This window comes from Cnephaeus nilssonii (genome assembly GCF_951640355.1).
Source record: "Cnephaeus nilssonii genome assembly, chromosome: 5".
NCBI classification, from domain to species: domain Eukaryota; kingdom Metazoa; phylum Chordata; class Mammalia; order Chiroptera; family Vespertilionidae; genus Cnephaeus; species Cnephaeus nilssonii.
Genome location: NC_137076.1, coordinates 75,583,512 through 75,605,758, shown reverse-complemented (window position 1 = coordinate 75,605,758; position 22,247 = coordinate 75,583,512). Strand labels below are relative to the sequence as shown.

Here is a 22,247-nt window from a genome sequence, read left to right as displayed (position 1 = left end):
AAACACACAATAATGCCAGTGAGGATGCTGGCTCATGTTGACTGAGGGCCTCCTGTGGGCAGAGCCTCACAACAGTGCTGAGACGGAGATCTTTGAAAAAAAAAAATTAGCCCTAACCAGTTTGACTCAGTGGATTGAGCGTCGACCTGCGGACTGAAGGGTCCCAGGTTTGATTCCGGTCAAGGGCATGTACCTTGGTTGCAGGCACATCCCCAGTAGGAGGTATGCAAGAGGCAGCTGATCGATGTTTCTCTCTCATCGATGTTTCTAACTCTCTCCCTCTCCCCTCCTCTCTGTAAAAAATCAATAAAATATATTTTAAAAAAATTAATGGAAGATCTCAAACAAAGGTAGAGAGAATAGTATGATGAACCCACATTTATCTCATTCTCTCAATTTTACAATTATCAGGATTTTGTCATGATTGTTTTATTTGTCCCTCCCTCCCTCCCTTCTCTCTCTCTCTCTTTCTCTTTCTGTCTTCCTCTCTCTTTTTTTATTTTTCAATTGACATTCTCTCTATTTTTAGTTAAATATTTTAAAGAGAATCCCAGACATCATGTCATTTCACCTTTGCATGCTTTTGTATGTATTTCTAAAAATATAGACGTTTTCTTACATAATTGCGAAGCCAGCATGGTATCCAAAAAGAGTGACTAACAATTCCTTGGTGCTATTTAACACCCAGCCTGTGAGGCAGCGGCCATAACTGCCTCCATTTCACAGATGGGGAAGCAAAAACGCTGAGAGGACACGTAACTTGGCCCGAGGTCACACGGCTCCTGAGGGCTGGGGATGGTATTGAACCCAGGGTGTCTGAGTTGCGAGCTCACCTTCTAAGTCACTCTCTCTGGGCCTCAGTTTCCCCCTCTGTAAAGTGGGGAATAGTAATGACTGCTTTGCTAACGCATGAGCGTACCATGCTATTCTTGCTCCTAACAATAACTATTAAAATAATAGTAAAATAAAGCAATCAGAACAATTAATAGAAAGTGGGCATAATTGCAAAGACATATGACAATTCAAAGGAATTAAGGTCTGCGGAGTCCCCAGGTCAGCTCTCCTTTATTTCATTTCATCTTTACCACAATCCTATGTTTCTCAGTTAACAGCTTCATTTCACAGGTGAGGAAACAGGGGTTCAGAGGGAGGACGTGTCTCCCCAAGGTCAGGCCACTGTTCGCCCACAGGAGAGGGGTTTGGAGCCAGGCTGCTCCCTTGGGGGTGGCAGAGAACCCTGGGCGTGCCTGGAGCTGAATGTGGCTCTGCTAAGGGTTTTGGGCCGTCCTGTCACCCCAGGGATGTGCCAGTTGAAATTATGGCTTGCAAGCAACAGAAACCAGCTTTGGTGGTCTTGGGCAGCATAAGAGCGTATTGAAAGGACATGTACTGGCTCACAGAATGGACTGGAAGGAGGGAGTCAAGCTGGGAAAAGATGAGCGTGAAGCAGACCTGGGGCCTGGAAGGCAGCAACTGCTCAGAGGTCCCAGCAGGGCTTCCCCTGAGATGAGTCCTCTTCTGCCTATTTCTCTGCGTAGACAGACTTTCCCAGACCTAGAACCCTGGGAGACAGCATCAAGGGACCCAGCCTGGGTGGCATGGGCCCTGCCCACCATCGCAGGGGAGCATGGCCCTTTTGTGGATGGTTCCAGAGTGCTGGGCCACGCCAGGACTTTACAGAGGTGAAGTGGAGAGGGAGCTGGAGGGGGTTCCCCAGAGAAGACGCAGCCGGCTCTGGCTTTCACACTGTACTTTCGCTCTGGCCCTCGGTGTGTGAGTCACATGTGAAAGTCTCTTGTTTTGTGAGGCCTGTTCCTGCTGCTGCCACCTTCACAGCAGCTGCCATTTCGAGGCACAAGTCCCAGACCACGGGCAGGACCTCCCTCTGCAACGGGTGCTGCAGCGAGGCGAGCAAAGCGCCAGGGACTGTCATTTGGGGCCCGGTGTTGGGGGTGATTTTCCATCCTTTGCATCATACCAAATAGAATGCAAACAGTATGCAAATAAGGGGGTGCCCTCAAAGCCCAGCAGATGGGTAAGCTGCGTAGGGGCCTTGACTCTGTGCCTTCCAGAAAATGCTCAACCTGCTCACCCCCTGGGAGAGCCCTGGCCTCAGGCAGGTCGGGTTTCTCCTCGCCCTGGAAACCTGGGGGGCCACTGTAGGGTCTGTGCCCTGGGCACTTAGTCCTCCTCTACTCCCAGAGGGGCCTCCAAATCCTTCACAAGCGGGTGGGGTGGAAAGTCTAAATTAACCAATAAAAAGCGTTCAGCTACTTCTGTTCTCCCCACTTGTGGCCTCTGCACGGGGCTGAGCACACGCCCTGCTGGATGGGCCCAGGGTGAGCCCAGGGGCCAGGCTGTATGTACCAGCAAAGCCTGGGAAACATGAGCATCTCCCTTTCCACTCGGTCTCAACCCTGTGGCCCGGACCACGGATTCCGGTGAGACCAGGGAGGCGATTGGGAACAGCTGACTCTATGGAGGCAGCGTGGGGGCTGTGTCACACCTGGCAGATCCCCTAGAGACCCCCAGACATGATGCCAGGCCGTGCCAGGCTGTTCAGATGAGAAGATGAGCCAAGAAAGGGGATGAGAGGGACCCCAGCCTTCCCACCTTATCCCTGAGAAGCCGGAGTACTTAACTTCTGAGAAGTTAAAGGCTGGGCCCATGCAGGGGCAATTCTGTGGTGACAGGAGAGCGGGTGAGACTGTCCCAAGCCAGGCCCAGTCAGAAGCTGCTTCTTCCGCTGGCCCCGAGTACACTCCGCTGAGAAGCCCTCGCTCTGAGAGTCTGGGCTCACCTGAAGCATACCAGCTTTCAACGAGTTCTGTCTTTCCCGCCTGCCTGTCTACTTCTCCCCCCGCCCCCTCCCCCTTCCCCTCTTCCCCAAGCTCTGTTTCACCCCTGCAGCAGTGTTTAACCCCTGGGTGGGGCTGTTGGGAACAAGGATCCCCAGAATGTGCCCCCCCCCCGCCCTGCAGGCATGCAGGTTATTTCTAATAGAAATCCGTTAAAGCCCCCTTTTCTTCTTTAAAGATTCAGGTGGAAAACCCTGCTTCAGGAGGAGTACTTGGTATAATCACCTTAAGCATTTTCACCCAACATTGGACAGAAGGATCCGGGCCGGGGCCTGCTGGCTGGAGTCCCCGGGTCCCCTTGTTGCTGAGCTGCGCAGTAGGAATTTGTTTGCCACTCTCTCAGCGGCCGGCAATGGCCCATTTCTACTTTTAAGAGCTAAGATCCCCTTCCCTACTTTTCTCCTTTGTACAAAATGACATCGATCCCCAGCTACGCCTCACTATATTTAGAATTTCCATGCCTGTGTGAATTCCCCGGGCGCGTGTATCAACCTTTTGTTTTCTCCGGTTCATCTGCTCTCTGTCAGGAGACCTAGCTGAAGAGGTAAGCGGAAAGCAGGACAAGCCAAGCAGGAAACCTCCGGAGCCTGGGACCAAGGATCTTCCCTGACGAAGACGGGGCTTGTGGGCAGGGCCCCACAGGGCACCGCCACCTGTCCAGGCGTGGAGGGTGGGAGGGTGAGAGGGCAGCCGTGTCAGAGGCTGGCAGATGATTGGTCCAAGAGAAAGAAATCCTCGGGTTTGCAAGACCTGTCTTGTGAGGGTCCCAATGGGAAAGCCTCCAGGAAATGGACCCCCAGTTGCCAGGCAAGCGAGACAGGGACCTCCTACGGCACCAGCCTCTTTCTGCACAAGCACAGACTTTTGCTCCTGTCCATCCCCAACTCCCAACCCTTAGAGGTGCTCCGTGAGGCCCAATCACCAGCAGCCCCTCCACCATAGATGTGGGTGTGTACAGCGGCAGGACCAAGCACCCTGCAGCCAATGGAATGACCGAGGGCCCGGGCTTCCAGGAAGAGGTGGCTTCCCTGTGCCTGAGCCCAGCCTGAGCGCCTGGGCACACAGGCTCACCGTTTCATCGTCTGAAGGTTTATTTAAAAGAGTTTTGTGTTGTGGCTATTCTGGGTGAAGTTTTTGATGAGCTGGTTTTGAAAGCCTTCCCCCCCCCCCCCCCCCGACCTCAACGAGTTGCCATAGAGATACTTTAGAGGCGAAACAGAGCTAATGAGCTTGGTTGGGCCTTTTGTGTTCCTGAATGTTTTCCATTCTGAGCCCTGAACATATAATTAGATTATTTAGCATGGACTTTTTCTCTTATTGTAAATTAATTTTGAAACCCAGTTCGGAGGTTAATCAATCCAACCTGTATTTCCTTCCAAAAGAAAACAGGATGCCATTGTCAACATGTTGGGAACAGGATGTTTGAGAACTTGGAGGTCTCACTGATTGCAGTGATGTGAACCTTGAACCTGACAGCACTAATGGGTGTTGATGTCTTTTTATTGGACGGGGATGTGCTTTGGAAGAGGTGAGATCGGACATGCTGGTGGGATGTGTGCTGGGGCCGTGAGCCTGTTATGGGCGGGGTCCCACAAACTCACAGCTTCCTTGGGGGGAGCTGCAAGCCCCTTGGCCAGGCCTCAGTGTGCCTGCTGCTGAGCCCATAAAATGTCTATCCACACATGGTGAGGTGGGTGAGAGGGGTTGTCACTTGGGGCGGGCGGGGGGGCAGGGGCGGACAGGCTAATGCTGCTTGCAGTGGCACATGCCTCCCCGGCCCTGTTTCTCCATTGGAGTAAGTTCTGATGTTGTTCTCAGGGTTTCCCAAGCTTGGCACCATTGACATTTTCAGCTGGATAATTCTTCGTATCTTTGTTACGAAGACTGTCCTGCGCGTTGTAGAATGTTCAGCAGCATCACTGACCTCTACCCACTCGATGTCAGCGGCACATGCACCCCTCCCCACTGTCCTAACACCAACAGTGTCTCCAGATGTTGCCGAATGCCATCTTGGGGACAGAATTATCCCCAGTTGAGAACCACTGGGTTAAAACAATGCATATTCATTGTATAAAGTAAGATAAAAATAATCTCTAATTCCAGGATCCAGAGTAACCCCTGTTAAGCTTTTGGTGCACTTCGTTCAGACCCTCTTTTGCATGCATATATGCATTTTTTCTTTTTCATAAAACCGAGGCCGCACAGGATGCTGTTTTATAATCTGCACAGTGGACATTGCCCCTCATTGCCAGATTGACTCCACTGTACCCCTTTTTGAGGGTTAGAAGCACCCCGCTTCAGGAATGGCTGACTGAGGGCTGGAGGAGAGGAGTGGAGCTCTCCAGGGTCTCATCTTAAGCGTTAAGGGTCCAGGGATCGGTGTGGTCCATCACCCACAGGTGGTGTGCTGTGGGACTGGCTCACACTCACCCTAGTGCCCTGCTTACAGAAAGTCGCCCAGACCCGTTTCCACCGGCCCAGAGCCTCGCTGCACTCCGCATGGGCTCTCGTTGCCCCAGCCCTTCCCGGAACCCAGCAGTGGCCTTTGGAAGCCCCATCACTGTGTGCTCCGCCCTGGACATGGCAGCTGTGGGGCCAGGGGCAGCTCCTCCCTGCTCTGTCCATGGGCTCAGGACATGGGGACAGGGACCACTTGGTGGGGAGTGTGGAGGCAGCTGCCCCTTTTCAGTCTTCTACAGGGTTGGCTGGCCACAGAGGCTGGACTGGGCGGAGCTCTATTGTTGCTCCAGGGTGTGAGCTGGCCCCTGCTGGGGAGAGAAGAGAGGCAGGCAGGGATCTGTCACGTGCACCTTCCACCTGCCCAGGTAGCCAGTTTGGAGGTTGAGGCCCAGAGCCAGCTGGGACGTGCAGGCCTGCAGGGAGACTCCACGAGCTCCGACTGGAAAGGCTGCGTGCTTGCTGGGAGGAGGCGGCGCTCAGCCTGTCCACCTTTGCGTTAAGCCGGTGATGGGGCAGCTGCAGCTCCCCCACCTGCCGCCGGCCCAGGCAGGCCCGGATCACACAGCCCCGGTCTGTGGGGCTCCCCAGCGGGGTCAGAGCTGTGGATGGCAGGAAAGGAGCAGTTACTCTCAGGGGAGGCGGGAACTGCAGCTGGGGACTTTGTGAGGGGCCCCACGGCGCTTCCCAGAGGAGGAAATGGCCAGCACAAGAGGAGCTGCACTTCCTACCCCTCCTGGAGGGGTGGCCAGCAGGGCCTCTCCCTCGGGGCAAGGCTTGTCCTCTCTGGGTAACAGGAAGGAGTGCCCTCACCCCGCTCCTCCCAGAACCCTGGGTGCCTGGCATGGGGAAATTGGGGATGCTTCCTTCTGCCGACCTGGGAGGTCTACAGCCCTATCGGAGGCCTGGGCAGGCCTGTGAAGAAACATCACCCGCCAACTGGCAGTCACAGGTCTGAGGGCTTGGGCTGAGATGGGGTTCGCACTCTGCCTCGTGCAGGGACAGCCTGCCCCCGCCTGGAGGCCCGAGGCCCGGCCTGTGTCCCTGTGGACACACAGTGCACGCACGCAGGGCAACCTCAGCACAAGTCCGGGCGCACCACTCACATGGGACACACGGGGCCCTAATGGGGACACACACAGTGTGCCGGTCTTGTTACCACGCACACCTTCTGCACCAGGCCTCAGTGCTCCCAACACATGAACATCCAACTTGATTAAAAATAGGCAGTGAGCCCTAAGTGGTTTGGCTCAATGGGTAGAGTGTCGGCCTGTGGACTGAAGGGTCCCGGGTTCAATTCCGGTCAAGGGCACATGCCTGGGTTGCAGGCTCGATCCCCAGTGGGGGGCATGCATGAGGCAGCCAATCGATGATTCTCTGTCATCATTGATGTTTCTATCTCTCCCTCTCCCTTCCTCTCTGAAATCAATAAAAATATATTTTTAAAAATAGGCAGTGATCTTTTTTAAAATTTTCTTTTATTGTTTAAAGTATTATAAATAGTAGTACATAATGTCTCCTTTTTTCCCCCATTGACCTTTCCCCATCCTCCCCTACCTCCCCCCGCCCCCCACCCACCAGTGTCTTGCGTCCATTGGTTATGCTTATATGCATGCACACAAGCCCTTACCCAAGCCGAAGCTAATGGCTTCCCCTAGGGCAGTGGTCGGCAAACTCATTAGTCAACAGAGCCAAACATCAGCAGTACAACGATTGAAATTTCTTTTGAGAGCCAAATTTTTTAAACTTAAACTTCTTCTAACGCCACTTCTTCAAAATAGACTCGCCCATGCCGTGGTATTTTGTGGAAGAGCCACACTCAAGGGGACAAAGAGCCACATGTGGCTCGCGAGCCGCAGTTTGCCGACCACGGCCCTAGGGTGTTGGAAATGGGTTTCATTTACATCTAACTTTTCAGGACCATATCCAGCTCTATCAAGTGAGGTGCACCTGTTGCCCAATGACTCACAGGTACATGCAGGCTTGCCAAGGGCCAGGCGGTGGCCGCTCCCGACCCCGTCAGATCGCTGGTAGATTTATGACTCGGTCAGGAAGCATAAACCACCTTTATCCCCTGCAAAGATGACTGTGCGTTTGCTCAAAAGAGGCCTTTGCTGAAGGTGTCTTTGGCAACCCCTGGTCAAAGCTGCGAACCATCAGACGAGGAGATTCCAGCAGGACTGGTCCCCAAGAAGAGGCAAGGGCTGCGACCAAGAAAGTAGACTTGAATGGAGATCTGTGATGACCTAAACGCTGGTAGTGAATTGACTGAACTGTGGATCCATGTTACAGGACAGTACCTCCAGCCCTGCCGGTGGGACGAGTGGGGGGTCAGTGGGAGGAACTGTCGTGAGTGGGGGAGTCTCAAGTCAGTGTTGGAGTTCACCCAGAGAAACCTGCACATCTTCCGGCTGAGGAAACAGATCCAGAACGGTCAAGATGATCCCCCGGGATTGAACAGCACATGATGGGGAAGACAGGACCCCGGCCTCAGTCTTCTGAGCCTGGTCCCTGGCCCGGAGCCTCTCACACACAGTTCCCTCTTCCAAACAGAGAGAGCCCAAGACAGTGACTCAGAGGCCCTTGGCAGTTTTGCTGATAGGTTTTTTTGTTTTGTTTTGAAGATCTGCCTCTATTAAAGTCTTCAGGAAATTATAGTGATTTTGATTTTTTTCAGACATGTTTGACTTACTCATAGTCTGGAATTCCCAGGCAGGGGGTGAGACCCAGAGAGGCTGCTGAGGAAGTTCGGGCACAGGATTCGGGGTCAGATGGATCTGAGTTCCAGTCCCCACTCTGCCACGTACTCTGTGAGTTAGCTGCCCTGGGCCTTGATTTCCTCACCTGGTTTTGGTAACTCACACCAGCCGTTGGTTCAAAGATTGCTGGGGACTAAATGAGGTAACAGAGTGCTTGGCCTGAGGAAGTGGGCACTGGGGTTACTCCCTGGGCACCCGACCAAGCAGGAAGGCCAGGGTCTTGCTCGGCAAGCACAGCATCAGCCTGAACCCTGAACGGAGGCTTCAGACAGATGAGGAACTGTGCTTCCCGGGTTCAAATCCAGCTCCGTCACTGACCCGGGGCTACAGGACGTCCCCTCTCTGAGGCTGTTTTCCTGAAGGAAAAATAAATGCCGATGACGACAGCCACAGTGCGAGGACCTGTGTGTCCAGAGCTTGGAATGTGCCCGGCATGCACTTGGTGCTCAGGGATGATCATTTTATCACCGTCCTGTTCTTTCTGCCCGTACCTGTGCTTCCGGCAGGGTGGCAGCAGCTCGTGAGCCTGCAGGGCTGGAGGGAGAGTTTCCATAGCCCTGCCTCTGCCAAATATGGTGTGAGCTTGTGCGTTTCTTGTTCAGTCCGCGGCCGAGCCTTTGTCCACGTCGTTCCTTTGCCAGGAGATCCCTTACCACCCCATCCCCATCCACCCGCATTCCAAGGCCCAGCGCACAGTCAGAAACATTCATTGAAAGTTCACAGGTATTTACTGAGTGCCTACTCTGTGCGAGCACCGCACTGGCGTTAGCCTCTCCATTCTTTCTTCCCAGCCCATTTCTGTCCTGAGCACTCACTCATCCGTTCCGCCCTGTCCTGGAGCGTTCATTTCTCTCCAGATTGTGGACAGTGAGGGGCCTGAAACCTGCAGAGGGTTCGGCGGCCAGTTTGTGCCCTGGCAGCACCTCTGTCCTGGTCTTTTCTCCCCGCCACAGACCCACCCGGGGCAGCTGTGTGGGTCTCCCACCCTGAGCCAGCGGCCCACGGATCTGAGCATGCTCAGAAGGACTGCGGGGTACCGCCCCGCAGTTGGGATTCAAAGCCCTTGAGAGGTAGCCCCCAAAGGAAGATGAAGGCTTTCGACTGTTGTTGTCAGTGTGTCTTCTCCTCCGTGGGCTGCGTGGAGATCAAAGTCTGAAGGAAGTGGAAGGTTGCTCTCTGACAAAAACACCGTATTTTTAGAAGCACTCGGTGGTTTAGGATGTTTGCCCCAATGCTTGCCCTTCAGTGGCAGGGAGTGGGCTGGGGTGGAGGCTGCGACCTCCCTCGGAGGAGCTGTGGGGTGGGTTTCTGGGCAGTGAGGGCCCAGGGAGGAAGCTGAGGGTGGGAGGAGAGTCCATGATCACTTCTCTTTCCCCAGCGGCCAGAGTCCTCAGGCCATCGCTTCAGGGCCAAGAAGGAGGCGGGGGGGGGGGGGGGGGGGCTGCCTGGCCTCTGGCTCCATCTCCTTCTTTCAGACATGGGGACACTGAGGCCCAGAGAGGGGCAGAGGCTTGGCCAATCTCCACCCCGCCCCCTCCCCATTCTCCATGTGGGAATTTGGGACTTGCACACATGAAGCCCTTAGAGAACAATGCATGCATTCTGTAATCAGGGCTAATTGGTGTGGTGAGGAGGAGGAGGGATGCCAGGCGTTTGGGGGCAGCACATCAGTGGTCTCTGAACCAGCTGCCGGGGAATAGCCCATGGGGAGTTAGAGTAGCTCCTGGGGTCTGGAAAACGTGGGGAGGTGAGAGGATGCCCAGCAGCATAGGACGTGGGAACCAGCTGGCCTGCCCGTGGGGAATGATGGGAGACATGTAGCAGCGATGGGAGTTGCTGAGACAGGAGGTGACCTGCCTCTGCTCCCAGCGCTTTGGAGTCTCCTTGCTACCTTGGACCATCATTTTCCAAGGTGCCTGGGAGAGGTGAACTGCTGCTCCCTGCACCCAGACGGGAGTGGAGAGAGGCACGTTGGGGGGTTGCCCAGCCCTCCCCTCCTCTCCCCAGTGCCTCTACCTTATAATCAGGGTGGCCCTTCCTTCATGTTTATGCCAAGATGTCAAACAGCCAGGCTATGATGGTGAGCTATAATTTATATCATTTTTCATATGGGTTATAGGCTCCAAAGCCTCCAACTCCTTCAAATGGGAACCACATTGGAGAAGGGGTAAATCAAGAGGGCGGGATGTTAAGAAATCTGGTCCCAGGAAGCCACCTGCTTCTCATTTGGGATGTGCCTGGGTTTATTGTTTGTTTCCAGTGCCCGGTTGGTTTTCGGAGATGGCAGGGCAGCCACGGATCGCTGCCCTTGCCAGGCGTCTGTGCTGAGGCCGGGGTGAGCCTCTGTTGTGAGCCCTCCGGCCTCCAGTGTGCCCCACGCGAAGCTCTGCGGAGGCAGCTGGGAGCACACTGCCCTTTGTCTTTGCTGTCCCCACAGAGCAAAGCCATCTGGAAACAACTGAGTCTGAGCCCGGCCCGTGGGAGGCCTGGTGCCCCAGGCTGGTTCAGGGATCGAGGACTCTGGACACCCCCAGGCACTGATTCCTGCAAACCCAGAGGCAGTGCATAGACGTAAGCCAGGAAGGAGGCTGCAGTGAGGATGAGTGAACCGAAGCTGCACACAGCAACACAGCCGGGTCTGAAACACACCGTGTGGAGTGGCAGAAGCTGAAAGAATACGTCAGCTTGATTCCATTCATATCAAGTTCAAAACTAGGCAAACACTATGCTGTGGTGTTAGGGGCGTAAGCTTAGGGATAAAACTGAAGTTGGCAGTGATCACCCTAAAAGTTGGCTTCGTGGTAACCGTTAGTGAGAAGAGAGGAGGGGATTGGGTGGGGTGTTGGTGTGTTTAGGGGGCAAGCCATGTCCTAGTTCTTGATCCTGGAGGCGGCTGCAGGAGCATTCACCCTACTCATTCATAGGCTGTACATGTATGCTTTATGTACTTTTTTGAATGTGATATTTCTCGCCATAAAAAAGGCTAAGGAAGCAAAACCAGAGGGACGTTGAAAGACTGAGCGTGACACTCACTGCTTCCCCAGTTTGCCTCTTCTCTCCAGCTCACTGCTGCTCACAGGGCCCTGGCAAGCTCTCTCCTTCTCCTCCCTCGGGCCCCGTCAGCCCCTCCCAGTGTCCACCCAGCCTGGCTCAGCCCAGGCCTTCCTTGGTGCTGGTGGAATCACAAGCTAGGGGGCTTCTGACCCTCAGAGAGCCTGGAAGCTCAGGAGGCTGTGGGTCCCCCTTCTCAGGGGCCCTGGCCCACTCTGGGCTGAGCCCAGCACTGGGCCCCCCGGACACGTTCCCTGGCTCAGAGAGCGTCAGCACTGTCCCTCCTCAGGCCAGCAATGGCCAGAGCTGCTTGGACTTCTCCTCGGTCCCTGCGGGACTGCCCACAGGCTAAGGGAATGGGCCTCAGGCAGGAGGCCTGCCCTGACCTTACCAGCTCTCTCCGAGGGGGGCCCTGGAGCACCTTTCCTGAGAAAGAAGAGCCTGTCTTCATTTATTTATTTTAAACAATATATTTGTATTGATTTCAGAGAGGAAGGGAAAGGGAGAGAGAGAAACATCAACGAGGAGAGAGCGTCATTGACCGTCTGCCTCCTGCACGCCCCCCCTCTGAGGATCGAGCTTGCAACCCAGGCATGTGCGCTTGACCAGAATCACACCTGGGGCCCTCAGTCCGCAGGCCGAGGCTCTATCCACTGAGCCAAACCGCCTAGGGCCGAAAGGCCTATCTTTAGAACATGAAGATTATTTTGAAAAAAAACACAAAACAAACAAATAAAACAAGAAAAAGAAAAAAGAAAAATCTCTGATCTTCAAAGTTCTGTTTGCTCTTTTCATTTCTTCAATGAGAATATCGACAGACGAAGGCGGGCATCGCCCTTTAATGGGCAGAAGGAATCCCTCCATGCTGATGTTGAAGAAGCCGTGGGAGAAAGTGCGGAGTGGGGGTGGGCGGTTCCTGGGGGGAGGGGCTGGCTTCCTCCTCGCTCCCTGTTTCAGATGCGTGGCCCAGGCCTCCTGGCTCCTTTCAGGTGAGAAATTTTCCACTGTCGCCCGCCTTGCTCCTCGCAGCGACCACAGGTGCGCGCAGATCTGAGGCTCTGATCTGTTCCGTTCTTTGTGCCAAGCAGAGCAGGGGACGCGAACCCCAGCATGAAACGGCGCCCACAACCACAAGGCCCGGTGTGCGCCCTCTGAAACTGTAGGTAAAGACAATTACCGGCAATTTCCATAGCATGGTTTGTTTTTTGTTCAAAGGCCAGGGAGGCATTCTCAGCAGCAAGCCCCAAATAGATAGTATTCCCACCGCACGCCGCCCTCAGAAATGTGCGATAAAGGCTGTGGTCGCTTTGTCCCGGCTCTTAGGCTCTTACTTTTAACAGTCAAACCTTCAAGTTTCATGTTGAAACTGCTTTTTTCTTCAAGTGTACTTTGATGGCTCAGATAACGCTCCACGATAAGGAACTGCCTTCAAAACCACTCACTGTACCTCGTGCCCACCATTCGGATGCGCATCACAAGGGAAAATCAGGTGCCCGAACTTATGAGAAGTTGGGTAGGGATGTGCTGAGTCTGTGAAATTCTCTCTGCTGCCTGTGTTACAGGTTTTGCATAGAAAAGGAAAGGAAAGAGAGCCAGGCACCTACCAGAAGGGGATTTTGTGAGAGGAGAAAATGGTGGGCAGCGTCCTAGAAAGAGCCGTTTTCCCGGAGGCAAAAGTTGCTGAGAGTCCGCATTCATGCCCGTCCGTTTCCTTGAGCTGCAAAGACCCTGTGAGTTAGAATGGACAGTAGCCCGATGGAGTAGAACCACCCCCAGTGACACTTCCTGACCCATCTCCTATATCCAAATAAAAACAAATGTGCAAGAAAAAACAAACAACACAGAAAAAAGGAGAGACTCTGTGAGGCTGATGTCCAGTGGCCCAGAGAGAGACCTGGGGGTGCTGGCTCTCTGGGGAGGCCTGGTGGCTCTGCAGCCATCGCCGCCGCGTCTCCTGTGGTCGAGTCGAAGCTGTCCCTTTGGCTCATCAGTGTCTAGAACCTACCAAGGGCTGCCCACACCCGGAGTCATTACATCACAACAGGAACAGACCCTCACGTGCGTAAGCACTGGTTGCCTTTTCACAGCACTTTCATGTCCATCATCTCATCTCCTATTGGATGGAGGAGGTTGGTGTCAATGTGGCGGCCAGCACAAACCCATTTTTCGGATAAGGGACGAGTGACGACAGCAGCCACAGCAGAAAATACCCCGAGGCCAGGGGAGGGTCTTTCCGTGGAGGACCCATAACCGAGTCTGCAGAGACCAGGCATTTGCAAAGACCTCTGAGCGCTGGACCAAAATTGGTGGCTTCCCAAGTCTCTTAGCAGACAGCATGTTGGCTGCTGACTTCACGTTTAGATTTGGCTGTGCTCTGGGACCCCTGAGGTCCCCAGCCTGCGGGGCAGAGATGTTGGAGCGGCCTGGATCCGAAGAACTGAGGCTTGAATTTGGAGGGCCTGGTCCTCCGGGCCTCCTTACCGTGTGCATCTCCAATGGCCAGGCCCTAGGACCCCCGGGGGACTCCTGGCTGACCGGCTGTGTGGCTTCCAGTGAGTTACTCTACCTCTCCGGGCCTCAGCTTCTTCATCAGGAAAACTCAGGTGTCGTAGGAAAAGCTCTTTAGGATCCCTGCCATACATGACAGTCCATGGTCTTGTGATTCTATGAACTACCCTGGATTTGCATAAGCATAACATTGTATCGGTTTCAAAGTACTTTCACATACCTTTCAGCAAGTTATTTGATCTTGGCCACAGCTCTGTGGGGTGGGCAGGCAGGCATGTCATGTTTTCATATCCCCATTTGAGAGATGGAGAAATCGAGGTACAAAAGGATGCAGTGCTAGCCGTAGAAACCCTAGCATGCTGGTGCTGGCCGGGACCTGAGCAGACCTGTGGGATTTCTTGTAGGCAGCCCATTTGGTCCGGGGACCCCTACTGTGCCATCCAGGAGGGGACTGAGATGCCGGCCAGAGCTCCAGGATTTGGTTTGGAGGGCCTGGGCCTCTGGGCCTCCTTACCGTGTGCATCTCCCATTGCCAAGCCCTAGGACCCACAGGGGACTCCTGGCAGCATTCCAGGAGACGGGCTTTCTGAGGTGACGGCAGGGAATCCCTGTCCCAGCAGATTCTTTCCCTCAGCCCTTTCCTGTGTGTCCACACCCCATACCTTGGATCATATAGGCTCCCCTCCTGGGATCTCCTTATTCCTGTAGCCAAGCAAATTCCTAGCTATCCTTAAAGCCTGGATCAAAGAGCCTTCCTTTGAGCCAAGTGCTCTGCATACATTGTATGTATTTATTTTAAATAAAAATATAGTTTTATTGATTTCAGAGAGGAAGGGAGAGAGAGAGAGAGAGAGAAACATCAATGATGAGAGAGAATCACTGATCGGCTGCCTCCTGCATGCCCTCTACTGGGAGTCGAGCCTGCAACCCGGGCACGTGCCCTTGACCGGAATCGAACCCGGGACTCTTTCGTCTGCAGGCTGATGCTCTATCCACTGAGCCAAACCGGCTAGGGCCATACATTGTATTTAACCCTCTTTGTTTCCTCATCTGTAAAATGGGAATAGCAATCCCCTCTGTAACATCATTTATCCCCCAGTTTATAGAGGGGGAAACTGAGGCGACGAAGGCTAAGCCATGTGCCTGAGAACACAGCTGGTCAGGGCTGGAGCCAGGGTTTGAACCACCTGACTAAAAAGCCCAGACCTATGCACCACCCGACACTGATTTCTCTGTCCCCTTCACAAAGCACTTGGGGTCCGCCCCTTCCTTTTCTGAGCGCTCCCAGTCTCAGAGGAGTGTGTTCTATGGGGCTCTCCCGGCTCCCTCTCTGGGCGCTGAGTCCTGCAGTTCAGGGGCTGTATCCTGTTTGGCACCATCCACTTCGCACACCTGCCTGGCACATAGTTGGTCTCGGGAAGCCCTTGCCAGAGGAAGGCTCAGTGAGGGAAGACACCTGCGGGGCCAAGGCCAGCTGGGCCACAAGCCTGGGGGCGGCCGCTGCTTCCGGCTGGTCCAGCGGGGCCCGCTCCTGGCCATTCCAGGCTCTCGGGCACTTGGAGCGCAGCAGCGCTGTGGGACGACCCAGTTTGTTTTCCTCACACCGACACAAACTTCTAAGTCTTCTGGCATGTAGAATAATGTATTAGTTAAAAGCACAGCGTCAGAGCCCTGGCCAGGTCGCTCAGTTGATGAGAGCGTTGACCCAATACACCAAGGCTGCAGGGCACATACAAGGAGCAATCAATGAATGGGTAAATAAGTGAAAATGCAAATTGATTTCTCTCTCTCTTTACCTCTCTCTCTCTCTCTCTCTCTCTCAAATCAATAAATAAAAATTAAAATAAATAAATAAATAAATAAATAAAAGCACAGGGTCAGGGTTGAGCACTCTGTCCCCCATCCATGGTGTGACCCAGGGCAAGTGACTTCATGTATTTTGAGAATCTAAGACTCCATCCCTTGTAAGGTTCCACCCAGAAAGAAAAAACACTCCCTGCCAGTTAAATATACTAAGCCATCAATTGTAAAACTTCTCTCCAGTTCACAGGTGTTAAGATTTGCATAGACATTTCACAAAAAATAACATACAAATGACTGATAAACACATGAAAAGATGCTCCACATTAGCAGTCATCAGGGAAATGCAAATGAAAACCTCGATGAGATACCACCACCTTATTCTTCAGAACCGCTGAATAAGAAACTGACCAAACCTGGCGTTGACAAGGGTGTGAAGTGACTGAGCTGCTGATAGGACTGTAATCGTTTGGTAGTTTCTTGAAAAGTTAAACAAATATCTATTATATGACCCAGACATTCTACTCCTTGACATTTACCCGAGAGAAATGAAAACATATGCACACAATGACTTGCACACAAATGTTTATAGCAACTTCTTTTGTAATAGCCCAAAACAGGAAGCAACCCAAATGTCTACCAACAAGTGCATGGATAAACAAATTGTACCGCATTGTATTCCATACAGTGGAACAGTACTGAGCGAGTCAAAGGAATGAACTATTGCTATTTGCAACAACATGGATAAATCTCACAACCATGATGTTGGAAGAGAAAATCTCCACAAAAGAGAGGACATATTGTATGATTTGATTTCTATAAAACTCTAGAAAATGTAAAGGAATGTATATGGACCGCAAGCAGGTTGCCTGGGCCTGGGATGGGAGGAGGGGGGATGGATTACAAAGAGGCATGAGGAAACTTTGGGGGGTGATAGGAATCCTTGTGGCAATGATTGCATGGCTACAAACATGTCAAACTTATTACGTGTGCACTTTAAATATTGGGTAGTTTAGTATATTTCAATTATTCCTCAAAAAAGTTGAAAACTCTGTAAATTTTAGAATGGGATGGTTTCCTTGTTTGTGACCCAGGAATATTCTTTTGAGGCTTAAATGAGATAAGGCGTTAGCCCGGTGTCTGGTATTTTACCTCTGTAAATGGCTTGCAGATTTTATTCCAATAGGAGGTCCCATTACAGACAGGGGCCTGGGGCTGGGACAGGTCCAGGACCCTGCCCGGGTCTCCCAGGGAGTTAGTGCAGGGCAGGTCCGCATTTCCAGTCTTGAGTGAGTCCCCAGCACTGTGCCATCTGGCACTGGCCTGACCCCAAGCAGGACAAAAGGGGACAATCCCAGCCTCCCAGGACCTGGGAATGGTCTGGCTGTCGGGAGCAAGGCCACTGGGCACGGGGACTGGAGAATCCCTTATCACCTGATGTTGGGTCCTTATCGAGGATGATTGAGAGCCGTGAGCACCGTGAGTTGTCGCCGCCCACCCTGCGGCCTGTGTGCGTGGTTCTACACAGCCTGCCCCTGCTGGGCCCCGTGTCCCCTGCAAGTGAGTGATTCACAGCGAATGTGAGAAGCCCCTACCGCAGGCTGTCTTAAGGGCAGGCCAAGATTCAGACATTACTCACAGCTTCCAGTACCTGCCTGAGTTCAAACAGGAAGCCTGGTTTTTCCTCTTATGTCAACAACAGCCTTTATTTCTCTCTTTCTATTCTGGCCTCTGGGCTCTCTTGTTGAGTGGGTTTCTTGGGGTGAAGACTGGGGTGGTTAGTGGCCTGTGGGGCTTACCAGCAGATGCTTGGCTAGAACCCTTCGACTGGGAGGGCCTAGGAGATTGCTTTGTGCAGCAGCTGGGAAAACGGCTAACTCATCTATGGCTCTGAAAACAAAGGGAACATCTGGCCGGGCACATAGTAGGCCTTCCCTACATGTTTGTTCAACTGCTCTAAATTGAAATGTAATATGTTCCCAAACCAATGCAGCTCCTCCTAAGTTCCTGGCTCACAAATATCACCTCCGCCTGCTCCCCTGGGCCAGTCACACTGGAGGCCCTGTCTAGCCTTTCTACTCCCTCATTCCCCACCCGAGTGAACACTGAGTCCATTTGTCCTGACCAGGGCGGGGGATCAAGCCTGCAACCGAGGTACGTGCCCTTGACTGGATTCGAACCCAAGACCCTTCAGTCCGAGGGCCAATGTTCTATCTATTGAGCCAAACCAGCTAGGGCTATATGATTCTTTTTACATAAATCTGAGTTCTACGTATCATTTAGCAACTTCCTTTATTATTTAATGGTACACATCTTGGAGATCTTTGCACATCAATGTGTGAAAACCCACCTTATTCTTTTTTTATTTTTGACCACACACACACAAAAATCTATATTTTTATATTGGGGGGAGGGAGTAGAAAAGAAAGCAGGCACTATACTGGGCCCTACTTGGTGGCAGCTTCTTGTGCCATAGGGTTCAGGAAGACTTGAAGACATAAAAGTTGTTTGGGAAAACCCAGGTGTAGTTACTTTACATGCTGTGATGGGTAGAAGGGATGAAGTGAAGTGTGAAGGCCCCTCACACCCTCCATCTTGCCTCGACTGTGCCCTGGAACCCTGGGGCGGAGAAAGTGCCACTTTCATTCCTGCTTCTTGGGATTGTTGACGGCCACGTAGCAATAGACAGCGACAAGCAGGAAGAGCGACACGCCCAGCATGTTGGCGAAGATGGCGAGCTGCACGTCTGTCATCATCCCGACCAGCTGGGCTCAGCTCCGGCGCCGTCTGCACACTAGCTCAAGGTAGGAGCCCACCTTACGCTTTTTAATGGCTGCATAGTATTCCCAAGTGTATATATTCCCACAGGTTATGTACTCATCCCTTCACTGAGCCACATTGTTTCCAGATTGTCACCATCACAAGCAAATCCTTTTATATGACCCTCAGCCTAGTTCAACTCAAGGATAGGAGGTATTGAAGTCCAAGGGCAAAGAATGTCTTCCTTCCTTCAGAACGCTGATGCTTTAATTTTAATTGTGTGCGAGAATCACCTGGCAAGCTTTTAAAGCTACAGGTTGCTGGGCCAGATACCTGGGGTTTCTGATTCAGTGGGTCTGGTGTGGGCCTCAGAGTTCCGAGGTGAGGCTGCCGGATCAGGGACCACACTGTGAGAATCAGTGCGCAGCCTCCACTTACCTGGAGGGTCACCTGACCCTTGGGAGACAACGGGCCGGAGAATTCACCCTGGGCTCCTCCCTCTGCTGAGGAGTGGGTGTCCTGCTGGGCGGTAGGGCTCTACAGGCCACTGGTAATGGGTCCAGAGGCCTGGTTAGCAATGGGTCCAGGGGTCTGTTCGGCAGATCTTCCAGCTGGGCCTGGAAGCAGGGGACCTGCTGACTCTAGACATAGCCTTTCCTGCAGGGCCAGCCTTTTCTGCGCACCACCCCCTCACCCCTGCACCTCACCCCAGTCTTCCCTGCTGTTTACACAGCGTGGTTGGGAAGGGCTCTGAGGTTTTCATAGAAGAAAGGACAGGAGCCCACATCCCCAGAGAGGGGCTCCTAAAGGTCTGGAGGTTTCAGGACCCCGAGGCACTCTTTGTTCCCAGCTGGGCTGCAGGAGGTCACACGGAGGTTGGGGGAGAGCATTGCTGGGGAGGGAGTGGGGGAACCTGGACACCTGGTACCTAAACACATCCCCCCGATGGCTTTGAGAGGGACACTTCTGTACCTGAGGATGGTCCAGTTGCAGACTGAGGGTCAGACCCCCATGGACAGTTGGTCAGTGCCTCCTCCCCAGGAGGAGCTGAATTTTGACACCTTGCGGCTCCCCAGGTTCCTTGCCCTTTGATCCCCAAGGTGCTGTCCATGAACCTTAGCAACCTTGATGTCAGAAAGAAGCTTCCTCTGGACTGCTGGCTTCTGTGTGGCAGGGATCAGAAGGGAGGCGGGAGGGAGCCTCAGGGGCCAGGCCACAGTGGGGTAGGGGGTGGGGGAGAGCTGCTCCAGGCCCCTCCTTCAGCGAGGGCGAAGTTTGGATCCAGCTCTAATCTGGTGCAGAAATGTTTGAAGCCGGCTGCTGTGCCTGTTCCTTTTGGGTTACACTAAAGTCTTGAAGGTCTTACCTGATTTTTTTTCATGGTTGTAATCTCAGCACCCAGCACACAGTGAGAACCTAGCAGACCCTTGTTGAACACATGAAAAATGAACAAATAAATATCTTAGAAGGTGCCTGCAAGATGGGCTGGGGCTGCTCACGCCCTGGGTAAGGAGGCTAGACCCTAGAGCCAGCTATTCAGCCATTTGAGGCCCTTTCTGCACGCCCCGGACGTGGGGTGCTGGGTCCCACCACCAGGAACACCCTCTGCACAACCTCCGCTGAGAAGGGGACCTGCGGGGGGTAGGGGTGGGGGGGACTCTGCCTCCTGTGCTGGGGTTACCAGCGGAGGGCGGGAGTGTGGAGAGGAGGGGCTGTGGTGGATCTGAGTGGGCCCAAGGTCTGGCGGCTGCAGCTCAGGGCACGGCCACGCTCTGCCGAGGACCCCATCGCCCACGCCTCCACCAGCTGCACTCGCGCACTCTGCAGTAATAGTGGAACTGGGGGGAGGGACAGGGGCCATTTTAACCCTTTCAGACTCAAAACTTAACTTTCTCATTTCTTTCAAGACACTCGCTCCCAACCCAAAAATCGAAAGTCGAGGCTGGGGGAATTCTGCTCGGTGGAAAAGCTCAGGGTGTTACTTCTGATCTGGGTGAGGCTGGGCCCACGGCGGCCAGCGGGCGCCCAGGTCTGCGGATCGGGCCCTGGGTGGGGCTGAGCCAGGGGTCGCGGGGAAGGGCTTCCGCTCCCCGGACCCCCCCCCACCCCCCGCCCCGGCAGAGGGAAGAGGATGTGCCCACCTGCCCAGCGCGCCCCAGGCACGAGCGCCCCTCCCGGTGGGGAAGGGCGCAGCCCAGGAGGCGTCCCTGGTGGGCCCCCGAGCCCAGCCCCTTCCCCCGAAGGCCCCACACGGAGCGCTTTGAAGTGGCCGCGATCGCCGCCCCCGCTGCGCCCCCACCTTGGCTGAGGCCGGCGCTTTGCATGGGAATGGGCCCCGAGGCACCCGCTGGGCGCCCTTTGTAAATTCTTCCCCCGGAAGGCCCGGCCCAGGGGTTGCCCCGGGGCAATTCGCCTCTGGGGTGGCAGCGCCTGGGAGGTAGGGTTAGCCCTGCAAACCTCTGGGCGTAGGGCGCGACAGTCAGAGCCCCACGGGTTCCTCTGGGCCCGGAGGACGCGGCTGGGCGGGACCTTCGCACCGAGGTGGGTTCGGGGTGCGGGGACTAGTCCTCGAGGATCATTCAACCGGCCATTTGGGCAACATATTTGTACCAGAAGTTAAAAACCGTCAGACCTCGGATCAAGCAGGTCCACTGCTGCTAAGAAAATAACCACACACAGGTGTGCAAAGGTGTCTACACACAGCACCTTGGAGCTGCTTAGCACGGGGGTGGGAACACCAGCAGCAGAGACTGGTTACATTCACTGATCCCCTGGTTTACCAGGGGCCAGATACCGCTGGAAAAACCCATGACTCCAAAGCATTAGCGACGATGACATAGAAGAACATTTGCTACTAGAAATGCTCTTGGTATGACATGAAAGCCATAACTCTATGGACCTGTATGGAAAAAAGACTGGAAAGTATAGGATACCAATTTTTTTTAATGCTTTTTACCATAATCACGTATACCAAAGCAAATGTTATTGAAATAAAACTTCAGTTCTGAGAATATAAAACAAAGTTTTACCAGATTTCCCAATTTCTGAATTTGAACGGCACCCTACAAAACACTTCAGCAAATTTTTCAAAACAGCCTCCAGTCTGTGGGGCGGGCGGGCGATCCTTGTGTCCCCATTTCACGCAAGAGGAGACTGGTGCCGGGGGAGGTGCTGGATGGCTTGTAGGTGAGGGGCAGAGCTCGCCCACTCTGTGTCTTCCCACAGGCAGGGCTCCTTCCAGTCTGCAGAGGATGCCTTGGGTCAGGGAGCGGGAAGTGGGGAGGAGGCTGTGTGCAGAGCCCTCCTGAGCAGGCCACGCGTCCCGCGTCCCCACCAGGTGTGGCCAGGACCTGGATATTCTTGGCTTCCTTGCTACGGAAACGTGACAAAGCAGGAATATGACTCCCAGACTGTAGCTGGGTCTTCCAGAGGCCCCTGGTCTGGGTTTTTCATCCTGCTCTCCCCTTGGTTGCTTCTCAGGAGACCTGAGTGGTGGCAGGAGCTTCTACAGGACTTGGACTTGTCAGACATTCAGCTTTCTTTCTAGAAGGTGGTGATTACCTAGTTATGGGGGGGTCAACCCACCTCTATGTGGTCATCATTCCAACTGCCCGCCCCATCAATCCATTCACTCATGGCTGGCCCCTCATGGGGTTAAGAACAGTCCTGAATTGTGAGGGCATGGATGGTGAGAGAGAAGTGTTGAGGAGAGGGCTGTTGTCTTGAAAAGTATGCGGAGAGTTTGAGCTCAGTTGCAATGCTCCCGTCATTGAAATGGGCCTCTGTCTTTTAACATAGGCTTTAGAGAACACTAAAAAAAAATTTCCCTTTCCTCTACTTAGCTTTGGTGATCTTTTGATGTTCTTGCTGCTAACTTGGCAGTTTATTACTCTAAGTCATTCTATGCTTCTGATTTCTTTAACAATCATCTTTGCCTTCTTTTGAAAGCACAGTAAAACCGTGGGGGTGAGGAGGTGGCTGTGTGGGTGGGAGTTTTGCTGGGGCCCCCAGAGGGTACTGCTACTAAGTAAAATTTGCTTTTACTAAGACACAC

At 53.5% G+C, this 22,247-nt stretch overlaps 1 protein-coding gene across 1 annotated transcript; it reads right to left on the bottom strand.

The window, feature by feature from the left end:
• Nucleotides 1–17,992: 17,992 nt before the first annotated feature.
• LOC307099460 (dolichyl-diphosphooligosaccharide--protein glycosyltransferase subunit 4-like) lies at nucleotides 17,993–18,228 on the bottom strand. Its single transcript, XM_079771035.1, has one exon. It carries the CDS (start codon nucleotides 18,187–18,189, stop codon nucleotides 18,076–18,078), a length of 114 nt encoding a protein of 37 aa, XP_079627161.1. The 5' UTR covers nucleotides 18,190–18,228; the 3' UTR covers nucleotides 17,993–18,075.
• Nucleotides 18,229–22,247: the final 4,019 nt, after the last annotated feature.